Raw genomic sequence first — 13838 nt, 5'->3', positions numbered from 1 at the left:
TGTTGCCAAACACTTCCAGGAAATGCAGGGGACAAGAGATCTGCGGCAGTTAATGGCTTGGCTGATGGGGTGAAAACGTAAGGCACGCTGACTTCCGGTGGCGGCAAGAAGATGGAAGTCGCACTTTGGATGGCTCCTGCTCGAGGCTCTGGTTTTTGGATTTTAATGCCCTGTTGCAGTGGCAGTTTTAGAACAAGGTGGTGCAGGAAAGTATAAGGAAGATTGGGGATGTCGAAGACCCAGGCGAAAGCCACTGATAAGAAGGGGGCGAGCGAAAGTTTGCCGTCGAGCAAACGGGTGAGCCCGGCAGCAGGAAAGATGGCGGCGGCTAGATCGCTGGGTGGGGCCGCGCGCCCTTCGCAGTAAAGACGCTGACCGAGGTGATATGGCCGGAGAATTCGAGAGGCAGTTCGGCAAGCACGTGGAGGTGTTGAGAAAGGAGATGATGGCTGCGATGAAGGAGTGGGTGGAGGAGGCGATGGCCCCGGTGACGGCGGCAGCGTTGAAGACAGCGGCCGAGGTGCGGGAGCAAGGAGAGAAGCTGAAGGGGGTGGAGGAGGCTCTGTCGCAGCACAGTAACCAGTTCACCTCGAGGGTGAGGAGCTGCGGAGGGTGGCGGAGGCCAACAAAGGGCTCAGAGCCAAGGTGGTCAGAGGCGCTGTCTGGGCTTATGAGGGGGCTGGGAGGAGTGGACCCATGGAAGTTCCTGCACTCAGGGTAACTGGAGTATTCATTTTTCTCCCCGGTACACAAGGATAGACTTTTCATAACAAAAAAAAAATATTTTAAAAAAAATATTAATTTATAAAATACTTTTGAAAGATTACAAAGAAAAAATAAAAGGCTCAGCATTACTAACTCAGGATAATGGTCATTGACATCGTACTCTTCATCGATTTCTTTCATTCTGATCAATCATTGCGAACAAGGAACAGGAAGGAGTAGATCATTCAGCCCCTCGAACCTCCTCTGCTATTTATGTCTGATGCTATAGTAACCTCAAATCTGCATCCCAGTCGTTGGATCACATTCCACCCCCTTGCTTACCAAGAATCTATCCACTTCTGCCTTAAAAATATTCAAAGACTCTGCTTCCACTGCCCTTTGAGGAAGAGAGTTCCTCACGACCCTCTGAGAGAAACAAATTCTCCTCGTTTCCACTTTAAATGGGCAACCTCTTATTTTTAGATAGTGACCCCGCCCGGTTGTAGATTCTCCCACAAGAGGAAACATCCTCTCCACATTCACCCTGACAATACCCCCCAGTATCTTGTATGTTTCAACCAAGTCACATCTTCCTCTCCTAAACTCCAATGGATACAAACCCGGCTTGTCCAACCTTTCCTCATAAGACAACCCGCCTATTCCGGGTCTTATTCCGGTAAACCTTCTATGAGCTGCTTCCAACGCATTTACATCCTTCCTTAAATAAGGAGACCAATACATTACACAATATTCCAGATGTGGTCTCACTGGTGCCCTGTATAACTGAAGCAGAACCTCACAACGTTTGAATTCAAATCCCCTCGCAATAAATAATAAAATTCTATTATCTTTCCTAATTACTTGCAGTACCTATAAACTAGCTTTTTTGTGATTCATGCACTAGGACACCTTGAACCCTCTGCATCTCAGGGCTCTGCAAGCTCTCACCATTTAGATAATTGCTTCTTTTCAATTACATCTGGCAAAATGGACAATTTCACATTTGCCTATTTGCCAGATCTTTGGCCATTCATTTAACGTATCTCTATTTCTGTAGCCTCCTTATGCCCCCTTTACAAACTTTCCGATCTTAGCACATTTGAATGAAAATCGCCTGTTGTCACAAGTAGGCTTCAAATGAAGTTACTGTGAAAAGCCCCTAGTCGCCACATTCTGGCGCCTGTTCGGGGAGGACGGTACGTCAACCAGCCCTTCATTCAAGTCATTTATATAAATTGATAAGAGTTGAGGTCCCAGCACTGATTCCTGTGACGCATCACTCGTCACATCCTGCTAACTTAAAAAAGATCCATGTATGTATACTCTGAGCCTCCTGATATTTACACCAATGTGTTACTCCCAACCATCAAATGCCCTCTGGAAATCTAAGTACAGTAGGCAGGTTGATAGAGTGGTCAAGAAGGCATACAGCATGCTTGCCTTCATCAGACGGGGTATTGAGTACAAGAGTCGGCAGGTCATGTTACAGTGTATAGGACTTTGGTTCGGCCACATTTGGAATACTGCGTGCAGTTCTGGTCGCCACATTACCAGAAGGATGTGGATGCTTTAGAGAGGGTGCAGAGGAGGTTCACCAGGATGTTGCCTGTTATGGAGGGTGCTAGCTATGAAGAAAGGTTGAGTAGATTAGGATTGTTTTCGTTGGAAAGATGGAGGTTGAGGGGGGACCTGATTGAGGTCTACAAACTTATGAGAGGTATGGACAGGGTGGATAGCAACAAGCTTTTCCCAAGAGTGGGGGTGTCAGTTACAAGGGGTCACGATTTCAAGGTGAGAGGGGGAAAGTTTAAGGGAGATGTGCGTGGAAAGTTTTTTACGCAGAGGGTGATGGGTGCCTGGAACGCTTTACCAGCGGAGGTGGTAGAGGCGGGCACGATAGCATCATTTAAGAGGCATCTAGACAGGTATCTGAATGGGTGGGAACAGAGGGAAGTAGACCTTGGAAAATAGGAGACAGGTTTAGATAAAGGATCTGGATCGGCGCAGGCTGGGAGGGCCGAAGGGCCTGTTCCTGTGCTGTAATTTTCTTTGTTCTTTGTTCTTAGTACATCCACCGGTTCCCCTTTATCCACAGCACATGTTACTTCATCAAAGAACTCCAATAAGTTGGTTAAACATGATTTCCCTTTCACAAAACCATGCTGGTTCCGCCTGATTACTTGATGGTACCTCAGTTGATAAAGTAGCTGGTCCAGGTTACTGGGAAAAGGCCTGGCTCATAAATTCCACCCAGTTGCTTAGGTTTCAAGTCCCTCTCCTGCAGGAAACCAAGACAGACAGACCAGAAAAGCCCCGGACTAAAGCCAAGCCTGTACTAGTTGGCTCATCGAGGCTTGGGTGGCTGAAGGGATGTTGCAATTGGCCTACATCCACCAGCTAGAAAGGGGAGGAAGAAATAGCAACGTGAGATTTCCAGATGACAAAGAGTCATCTGGACTCGAAACGTTAGCTCTTTTCTCTCCTTACAGATGCTGCCAGACCTGCTGAGATTTTCCAGCATTTCCTCTTTGCTTTGGTGAAAATTTCAACTCCTGGCTGCTATACAGTACGACTGATGGAAAGTGGGCACAGCTGGTGAGCTCTGGTAGCACCTCAGGGGCGATAGCCACACTCGGTGAGAAATAGTTGACAGAGGAAGAACTGCCACAGTTCAAAGGGCAGCCCTGTGCGTGGGTCTGTGGTCACGGCATTAAATCCTATAAAACATCTGGTACATAAACAACAACAAAAATCAGAAGTTGGGCTAGCTTTGAAAGCAGACCAAGGCAGGCCAGCAGCGCGGGTTCAATTCCCGTACCAGCCTCCCCGAACAGGCGCCGGAATGTGGCGACTAGGGACTTTTCACAGTAATTTCATTTGAAGCCTACTTGTGACAATAAGTATTTCATTTCATTTCATTTCAATTCCAAAATATCCCACATCTGGCATCTTTACAAGGTTGCAACCTTGTTGAGCAAAATGTGTTGAGGTGCATCGTGGGTTATTGGAAACACAGGCAACATCGAACATAGAACATACAGTGTCGAAGGAGGCCATTCGGCCCATCGAGTCTGCACCGACCCACTTAAGCCCTCACTTCCACCCTATCCCCGTAACCCAATAACCCCATCTAACCTTTTTTGGTCACTAAGGGCAATTTATCATGGCCAATCCACCTAACCTGCACGTCTTCGGACTGTGGGAGGAAGCCGGAGCACCTGGAGGAAACCCAGTCAGACATTGGGAGAACATGCAGACTCCGCACAGACAGTGACCCAAACCAGGAATCGAACCTGGGACCCTGGCACCTGGCAACCATTTGTTGATTTCAAACATGTTTGAGAAATGTGTTTCAGTGAGACAAAACCACCCCCATAAAGGGGCAGGAAGACCACCTACATGAGCTAAATCCCAACCCCCATTCTCTATACCCCTTCCCGCCCCACTCAACAAATACAACTTAAATGAATGATGGCGTCTGAGTTCAAGAACAACAGGACTCCACCCAATGGGAGTAATAAGAAGCTATTGAAAATGCTCCTGATGGTTACAAACCTGGGACCTCGGCGCTGTGAGACTGCAGTACTACCCAGTGCGCCATCGTGCTGCCCCACCACAGCATTTCTACATTGCCTGAATTTTCCAAATATCGGAAAGGGACGAATGAGCGGGGATGTGAATAGAGAGGGCAGAGAGGTGACAGTACATGAATTGCTCCATAGGAGAGCCCGGGCAGACATGATGGACCGAATGGCCTTCTTCTGTACTGTAACAATTTGATGATCGATCAGCTGTTGGTGCCAGAAATGGAAAGCATGGGGGCAATTCTCTCTCAAGTTAATTCTACGTACTCCCACCAGAGGGGAAACCAAAGTGTTTCCCGTAGGCACTGGGAGCTCTGCTCAGGTGCTATTCAATAGCACAGTGAAACATTTTTGGAGAGGGTCGGGTTTTGCGCTTGCGTTCAGGAGACGGGGCCTAAACCCGACGACAGGTCCCCCACTTCACAGATCAAGGCTCACCCCCTCCCCCCCCCCCCCCCCACCCCCTCCCCTTGCCACACCGTGCAATCGCTGGCATGGTGACCCCCAAGGTTCACCTGCTCTTTCTGGGGAGCCCTTCAGAATCAGGAAACAACTCTTGTAAAAAAAACTCTGGTTAGAAGGAACACCTGTTCAAAAGAGAAACTACTTCAGCATTAATGGACTCCTGCAGAGCTATATGAACAAATCCCTCCTTTGAAATAGCTTGGACCTGTCAATCAAGAAACTTGTAAAAGGCAATGGACCCTTGAAATTGAAAGCAAACAATGCAGCTCAAAATTTTTAGGCTTCTAAGCATGCCCAGAGGCTTGAAAAAGTTAAAGGATAATGAAATTGCCTGTGAAAAAAGCCCTTCAACGGTTTCCAACACATTAAAGGGAAGACTTTCACCTTCTTCTGACAGATCATTGATATTAACGTGCTTGGTGAATCATCAAAGGGTTCCATTACATCAGGGGGTAAACTTTAAACTACAGCTGGACTTGTTCAATGATTTCCAAAGCTACAGAGGGAAGTCCTATCACACGACCATCCTGGAAAAGACCTCTGACCTGAGCCCCTCCAGCCAGCACAAGCCCCCCACACAACCCCCAGCTCCCCTGAAAGGCATCCCTGGGAACCCTGGAGTGGGTGTAGAGAGGGTATTTGCCCCCCCCCCCCCTCGCGTCACGTCGGAGTCCAGGGTGCCAGGTCCCTGCTCGGCTGGGCTTGCGCTAATTCCCACCCGCGTGACTCCTGGACTCCTTGGGGTGCTGGAGCTTCCCAGGAGTCTGGCGGATTGGGCTTTCTGCCTGATATTCACATTCTAATGAATGCAAATGGGAATTAGCGTGCTCTCTCTCACTCTCAATAAGAACCTCGTCAAGGCCAGCAGGAACCTGAGACGGGATTCTCCGACCCTGGGCCGAGTCGGAGAATCACGCAACGCCGCTCCGATGCCGGCCCGCCGATTCTCCGGCAAGGTCGGCGTGGAGCCTGTCGGGTGATGCTCAACGCAGCCACTCCCGGCAATTCTCCCCGCGCGATGGGCCGATTGCCCGCCGCATTTGGCCAAGTCCCGCTGGCATCATTCTCTGAGTGGTCCTACCCGGCGGAACCTCGCCGTTCACGCTGCGGGGGGGCTGCCTGATGGGGGAGAGGTAGGATCTGACTCTGGGCAGGTCTCCGCGGTGGCCTGGCCCACGATCACGGCCTACCAATCAGCGGGCGGGCATATCCCGGTGGGGGCCTATGTTCCTCCGCACCGGGGCCCTGTAGCTGTCCGCCATGTTGTGTCGTGGCCGGCGCGGAGACGGCAACCCTCGCGCATGCGTGGACCCGCGTCGCCCGTGCTGACGCCCGTATCAGCAGCTGGAGCAGGGTGAGGCTCTCCATGCCGTGCTGGCCCCCTGTGCGGGGCCATCCCACCCCGGATCAGCCCTGGTGGAGTGAGCCGGGAGACTCCCAGCAGGCTTGATGCCCAGGGAGAATCCCGTTTTGGCTCCCCCCCGATTCAGCAGGCCATCGCAATTCCTGCCTGTGGCTAGCTCCCAGTGTCACACTGACCCTACTCCAGAGACTTGAGCACAGAATCCCGGCTGAGACTCCCGTGCAGCTCTGAGGGAATGCTGCACTGTCGGTGTTGACATCTTTTGGATCAGACATTAAACCAAGGCGTCAACTGCCCTCTCAGGTGAGCGTAAAAGATCCCATAATGCTATTCAAGGAAGAGGAGGGAGTCCCCCCTGGTGTCCTCCCTGATAATAACCCGTCGACAGTGCAGAAAGGAAATACGTTATCTGGTCTTTACCACAATGCTATTTATGGGATCTTGCTGTCCACAAATTAGTTGTCACCTTTCCTGCATTAAAACTGTCGCTGGGCGTGCAAAGTATTTAATTGGCTGAAAGCACTTTGTGATGTCTGCGGTCACGAAAGTTGCTATATAAATGCAAGTCTTTTCCTTCTCAGCAGTAGCCAAGAGGCTGTGGTTTGTTGTCGGAGCAGAGCAGAAGGAGCTTTTACTCTGACACTGCCGGTGTTGCAACCCCAGCTGGGGAAAGCAGGAAGCCCAGCACTAATGCTCCTCACTTCAATAAGCACAGAACTACGCCAAAAATCAAAATCCTGATTGCTAAGAATCTGCAGCCCCCCCCCCCCCCCCCCGCCCCCCCCCCCCCCAAAGCAACGATAACACGATCACAAAATTCACACAGGCAAAAAAGACATTTACAAGCTCCCATTTTTGTACCCTGAAAAATGATCAATTTATTGACAGTCTCACTGAAATCCATCAATTTAACAGCACACAGATCAGTTCCAACAAGACAAAGACTCATGTTCTGCGAATACATGCTCTGTGCCTGGCCCGGCAGTAACAGCCGGCACATTAACTGAAGTGAAGGCAGTGAATGGAGCAAGCCAATGGAGCTGCGATACGGAGTGCACACCGCCAAGGTGTGACAACCTGTGCACCTCATCAGTGGCTCCTTACTCATAATGGCTCCTGGAATGCGGCGGCTGCGGATCATACTCACCGTCACCGTTGAAAAATAAGGGGTCGCCCATTTAAGAAGAAGGCTTTTCTCTCAGGGGATGGTCTCTAAAACTCTCTTCATAATAATAATCGCTGTTTGTCACAAGTAGGCTTCAATGAAGTTACTGTGAAAAGCCCCTAGTCGCCACTTTCCGGTGCCTGTTCGGGGTGCTCTACCGCAAAAGGCAGCGGAAGCAGAGTCTTTGAATACTTTTAAGGCAGAGCTGGATAGATTCTTGGGTAACAAAGGGGCGACCGGTCATTGGGGGTAGGCTACACTCAGAGCAGCCATGATCGCATTGAACGGCGCAGCGAGCTCAAGCGGCCGCTTCCTGCTCCGCATGTATTATCTACAAGATGTGCATTTGTCTAGACTGCAAAATCTAGGCCAGGTGCTACTCCTGATCCCATTCCTTATTAAAATGTATTCCAAATCCCACTGCTATTACAGAAGCACTTTTACTTGAGTTGGGCATCAGGGCCTGGTAGACGGAAGAATATGGGGCGTGTGGAAGTTGTAGTCTTCACTGGGATCTGTTCCAAAGAGGAAACCACAGCTTCTCACGAGTGACCTTAGTGCATGTGCAATGGCAAACGTCATGGCAACACTGAACAAACTGCACCAGAAATGAAGACAAGACTTAGAATCACAGAATGATGCAGCACAGAAAGAGGCCATTCGGCCCACCCTGCCGGTGCCAGAAATTGCAATGCATTTATATAGCGCCTTGGGAGATCTGAAAGCTCTGAACAGCCAGTGGAGCAGTTTTGAAGTTGGGTCTCAACAGACTCGCCAGGAGTTGATAGACAACTGGTGGGTGGCCAGAGGTCACCTGCCTCTTTCCATTCCAAAGACAGATCTGATTGCCTTCCCCAGATTTAAAAAAAAATACAACACAGAACAGGCCCTTCGGCCCACGATGTTGTGCCGAACTTTTGTCCTAGATTAAGAACAAATTAATCTACACCCCATCATTCTACCCTAATCCATGTACCTATCCAATAGCTGCTTGAAGGTCCCTAATGTTTCCAACTCAACTACTTCCACAGGCAGTGCATTCCATGCCCCCACTACTCTCTGGATAAAGAACCTACCTCTGACATCCCCCCTATATCTTCCACCATTCATCTTAAATTTATGTCCCCTTATAATGGTTTGTTCCACCCGGGGAAAAAGTCTCTGACTGTCTACTCTATCTATTCCCCTGATCATCTTATAAACTTCTCTCAAGTCGCCCCTCATCCTTCTCCGTTCTAATGAGAAAAGGCCTAGCACCCTCAACCTTTCCTCCTAAGACCTACTTTCCATTCCAGGCAACATCCTGGTAAATCTCCTTTCCACCTTTTCCAAAGCTTTCACATCCTTCCTAAAATGAGGCGACCAGAACTGCACACAGTACTCCAAATGTGGCCTGACCAAGGTTTTGTACAGCTGCATCATCACCTCACGGCTCTTAAATTCAATCCCTAGCACACCACAGGCCTTCTTCACAGCTCTATCCACTTGAGTGGCAACTTTCAAAGATCTATGAACATAGACCCCAAGATTTCTCTGCTCCTCTACATTGCCAAGAATCCTACCGTTAACCCTGTATTCCACATTCATATTTGTCCTTCCAAAATGGACAACCTCACACTTTTCAGGGTTAAACTCCATCTGCCATTTCTCAGCCCAGCTCTGCATCCTATCTATGTCTCTTTGCAGCCGACAACAGCCCTCCTCACTATCCACAACTCCACCAATCTTTGTATTGTCTGCAAATTTACTGACCCACCCTTCAACTCCCTCACCCAAGTCATTAATGAAAATCACAAACAGCAGATTGAGAACTGAAGACATATCACCCCCTCAAACTGCACCGGTTTTGCAATGCTGGGACTCCTCCTGAAAAAGGAGTGCCCTTACAGAGGTGTAATAAACCTCATGAGGCCCATGGGGACATCTCAATTGATCTTCCCGTGGGGACCCGCGGAATACGGGCTTCCCCGCACAGCTGGGTTTATGAATTCACCTTAGAACAGCCGGCCCACACTGGGACCAGCGTGATCAGTAGTCCGGGTTGGGATCTTTGAACTGTAAGCCGTGCTGCGGCCTTTGTTTTTTTTTCGATTCACCAAACATCGTATAACATGCCTTCTCAAACCTCTTCAGCTTTAATAGGAGACCGTTAAATTTACGGCAGGTTCTGATGGAGTGGATACAGAGAGAACGTGTCCACTTGTGGAGAATAGCAGAACCAGAGGCTGGCAACACGAAGACAGTCACCAAGAAATCCAATAGGGAATTCAGAAGAAACTTCTCCTGCTTCTCTGAAACTTTTACCCAAAGTGTGGTGAGAATGTGGAACTTGTTCCCACCGGGAATGGTTGAGGTTAACAGCACACATTAACATACGGGGAAGCTGGGCAAAGAGACGAGGGAGAGCAGGAAAGAGGCTCGCGATAGATGCTAGGTTTAGTCGAGGAAAGATGAGAGGAGACTCGTGGAACTTAAACGCTGGTATGGACTGGTTGGGCCGAACGGCCTGTCCTGCAGTGATCAGTCATGATCTCATTGAATGGCGGAGCTGACCTGATGGGCCGAATGGCCTTCTTATGGTCCAATCCTATGTTGCTTTAACACCCAAAGCAAAACTGCCCATCGTGAAACATGGAATGGAAATCACCATTAGTTACTTGACTGCAATGACCTACATCGGGTCGTGATCTCCTCAGGGTTGATTTCAAACAATAATGCTCAGATATGTCTTTGCAGATTACCGTGAAGCTGCTGAACAATCTTCCACCCGACCTGTCCTTAACACACAAAGCCCCACTCACTGTTCTACGCTGCAGACAGACTGTGTTCCTTTGTGTTCATACCATGGGCAGGTTATCACTTGAATAACGTGTACTAATTGCATCGCAATTGCCCATGAGGGGCCGCAGCACACCTCAGGGAGGAGTGTTTGCACTTGATAACCTGGAAACACAGCTCACAATCACACCAGCCCCAATATTGGAGAGAGGGGCCTTTCCCCATTTACAGTCCAGGTCCATCCCTGCTGATAAAATGGCTTGGGGGAAGTGGCACCGAGATGGGGCAGCGAGTAAACAGATTGCAGCCAACACTTTACTGAACATTTATGTGTGAACAACATTTGGGAGAATTCAGCAGGTTTGCAACCTGGGGGACAAATATCAAGAGCCTGTCTCGGTTAATTAAAGACACTACCTGAGAGGTAACCAGGGAAGGGTGACACATGTGCAGTCACAGACATGCCCCTGGGGATTTCAAAGCTCCTTACTTTGGGTGAGCTGTGGAATAAAGTAATGGTTAAAAGAAAAAGCATGACATCATTCAAAGCCTGGGCGTCACTGACTGAGGGGGTGGGTGTCACTGAGTAACAAACACCACACAGTTCACACCACCCCCCCCCCCGAGGGAGGGCTACTGCTCAAACCCAACAACATTGGAGAGGGGTGGGTGGGATATACCTGCCCGCAAACCCGGTATCTGGCCGTCTGTCTCCAGGCATTTACTGGGATGCACTTGTAACGTTCGAACGTTAAACCTTAACCTCTAATCAAATGCATTAATTGGAAAAGACAATATTTAGACAAGCTGGGATGGGGGGGGGGGGGGGGGGGAGGATGGTGAAACTTGCATTGAAATTGCAATCGAGTGTAGCTTCTCCTGGAAGCAGTGTGGCTGATGGAGCTGGGGGCGGGGGCGGGGGTGGGGGGGGTGAAACTTGCATTGAAATTGCAATCGAGTGTAGCTTCTCCTGGAAGCTGTGTGGCTGATGGAGCTGGGGGCGGGGGTGGGGGGGTGAAACTTGCATTGAAATTGCAATCGAGTGTAGCTTCTCCTGGAAGCAGTGTGGCTGATGGAGCTGGGAAGGGGGGGGGGGGGGGGGGGGGGTGAGACTGGATAAAGCTTACCTGAGCATTCCACCTCATCATCTCGAAACATAGTCTCTCCAATATGCTGCAATGGCTCTGTCTCCCCAGCCGGCGATGGAAGCCCCCTCACCGAGTCTCAGTTTCAGGGGCAAGGAATGATGTTTTGTTTTTGTGTTGTTTACCAGCTCTTCCCCCGGTCTCCATTCCTTGTACTTTCCATTCTGGGCGAAGATGTCTCTATCCCAGGAATGAATGCATCGGGTATATTCAATCTCTCTCTCTCTCTCTATATATGTATAAAAACACAGCACCAATCCTCAATCGCAGAGTCCCTTTAAAGAGGAAGGGAGCAAAGCCATAATAGTTTGGCAACTGAGAGACTGGGTGAAAATATCCAACAATTGTATATTTTTTTAGATGGTTAAAAATACATTTTTAGGAGTGAAGAAAAGTGACTCCATTTCAGACAGTCCAGCTCACAGTAAAAATCCGAAGGCAGGCTCAGCTGATGTTGAAACTGGTTCCTGGGGAAGCCAGCCAAGCAAATCCCACTGTTAATCCTGCCTCTGGCCGCTCCCTCTCCCCCAGGTTGTTTCCACGATCAAGGTGCAGTCCTGCTGCTGAATGTTGCCAGCGTTAATCCGCCATCCACATTGCTCGACTTCCGATTAAAAAGTCAGTGAAACTCCATCGCCTTCCCTCCCTCTCAAACGATTCAATAATCTCTCTCTCTCTCCCTCTCCAGCTCTTTCCCCCCAAACAATACAAAGCAGAGGCACGCTACGTTGAAAACGTCGAACTCCCAGCATCAGCCCTCTCTCCTGTGTATGGCGAGGGGGTGGGGGGAGTGAGTAAAATGATTGTTGTATTAACCCATTTGTGAACCTCACCGTTCATGCCCTCGTCGCCTTAAAAATACATTTGGTTCGATACAAATCTTTCAGCTGCTTTGCACTATTTATTCCCAGATCCAATCTGCCACTGACCCTCTGAGACACATTTGAAATTGGACACCAATGGGTTCAGATTCAGCAGCTTTCATCCAGTTGGTTTGCTGCACACCTCCTCCTGAGGTTTGATTTCATCTTTGGATCAATTCCAAGCCACCCCCTCTCTCCCAGACAGGTGAATTTTCCAGTTAAACATGTTTCTGGAAATCTGCTTTCTTATTCTTCAAACTCCACTGCCAACCCCGCCAATGATTTCATCAGGATCATTACTCAGGGGCTGGTAGCTCTGGAACCAGTCACTGTTTATCATGTGTGTGTGTGTGTGCAAACAGGTAGTGAGTAGCCATATTATCGAACCGTGGAGGACACCATGGACACACTGGGTCCTGTCTCTATCTCAGCATTATCCACGCATGTCGCAGCCTGGAGCCACCATTTCCAACATCCATCACCCAAACCTGCCTTCCTTCCATTGACTCCATCTACACCTCCCGCTGCCTGGGGAAAGCGGGCAGCATAATCAAAGACCCCTCCTACCCGGCTTACTCACTCTTCCAACTTCTTCCATCAGGCAGGAGATACAGAAGTCTGAGAACACACACGAACAGACTCAAAAACAACTTCTTCCCCACTGTCACCAGACTCCTAAACGACCCTCTTGTGGACTGACCTGATTAACACTACACCCCTGTATGCTTCATCTGATGCCGTTGTTATGTAGTTACACTGTGTACCTTGTGTTGCCCTATTATGTATTTTCTGTTCATGTACTTAATGATCTGTTGAGCTGCTTGCAGAAAATTACTTTTCACTGTACCTTGTACACGTGATAATAAACAAATCCAATTCAATCCAATGCAATCCAATCCACCATGGACGCAGAGCGGCAGTTCTGTGTACCGTCCACAAGATGCAGTGCAGCAACTCACCAAGAGTCCTCAGACAGCACTTTCCAAACCCACAGCCTCTGCCATCTAGAAGGGTAAAAGCAGCAGATACCTGGGAACACCAACAGCGGCAAGATCCCCTCCAAGTCATTTTCTTGACTTGGAAATATATCAGCTGTTCCTTCCCTATCACTCAGTCAAAATCCTCCTATCCGAATTCCCTCCCTAATAGCATTGTGGGTGTACCTACACCTCTGGTTCAAGAAGGCAGCTCACCACCACCTACCTCCTCAAGGGCAACTAGTGATGGGTAAGAAATGCCGGTTCAACCTGTGAGGCCCACATCCCATGAACGAATAAAAATGATATGTGATTTATTTGCATTCTGTGCAGGCATCTGATATGGTACTGATAGTAACAGTGCTGATATGGTACTGATAGTAACAGTGCTGATATGGTACTGATAGTAACAGTACTGATATGGTATTGATAGTAACAGTGCTGATATGGTACTGATAGTAACAGTGCTGATATGGTACTGATAGTAACAGTGCTGATATGGTACTGATAGTAACAGTGCTGATATGGTACTGATAGTAACAGTGCTGATATGGTACTGATAGTAACAGTGCTGATATGGTACTGATAGTAACAGTGCTGATATGGTACTGATAGTAACAGTACTGATATGGTACTGATAGTAACAGTGCTGATATGGTACTGATAGTAACAGTACTGATATGGTACTGATAGTAACAGTGCTGATATGGTACTGATAGTAACAGTGCTGATATGGTATTGATAGTAACAGTGCTGATATGGTATTGATAGTAACAGTGCTGATATGGTACTG

At 48.8% G+C, this 13838-nt stretch overlaps 1 protein-coding gene across 1 annotated transcript in view; it reads right to left on the bottom strand.

Moving 5' to 3' along the window:
• LOC119955420 (ral guanine nucleotide dissociation stimulator-like) overlaps nt 1-11960 on the bottom strand; it is a 187038-nt gene extending 175078 nt beyond the window's left edge. The window contains exon 1 of the mRNA XM_038781542.1: nt 11188-11960. Within this exon, the coding sequence (XP_038637470.1) occupies nt 11188-11208 (21 nt within the window). The 5' untranslated portion in view covers nt 11209-11960. The remainder of the gene's footprint in view (nt 1-11187) is intronic.
• Between the last annotated feature and the right edge of the window lie 1878 nt (nt 11961-13838).

Source organism: Scyliorhinus canicula, chromosome 21 (assembly GCF_902713615.1).
Source record: "Scyliorhinus canicula chromosome 21, sScyCan1.1, whole genome shotgun sequence".
Lineage (NCBI taxonomy): Eukaryota > Metazoa > Chordata > Chondrichthyes > Carcharhiniformes > Scyliorhinidae > Scyliorhinus > Scyliorhinus canicula.
This window is presented reverse-complemented; position numbering and strand designations above follow the sequence as displayed.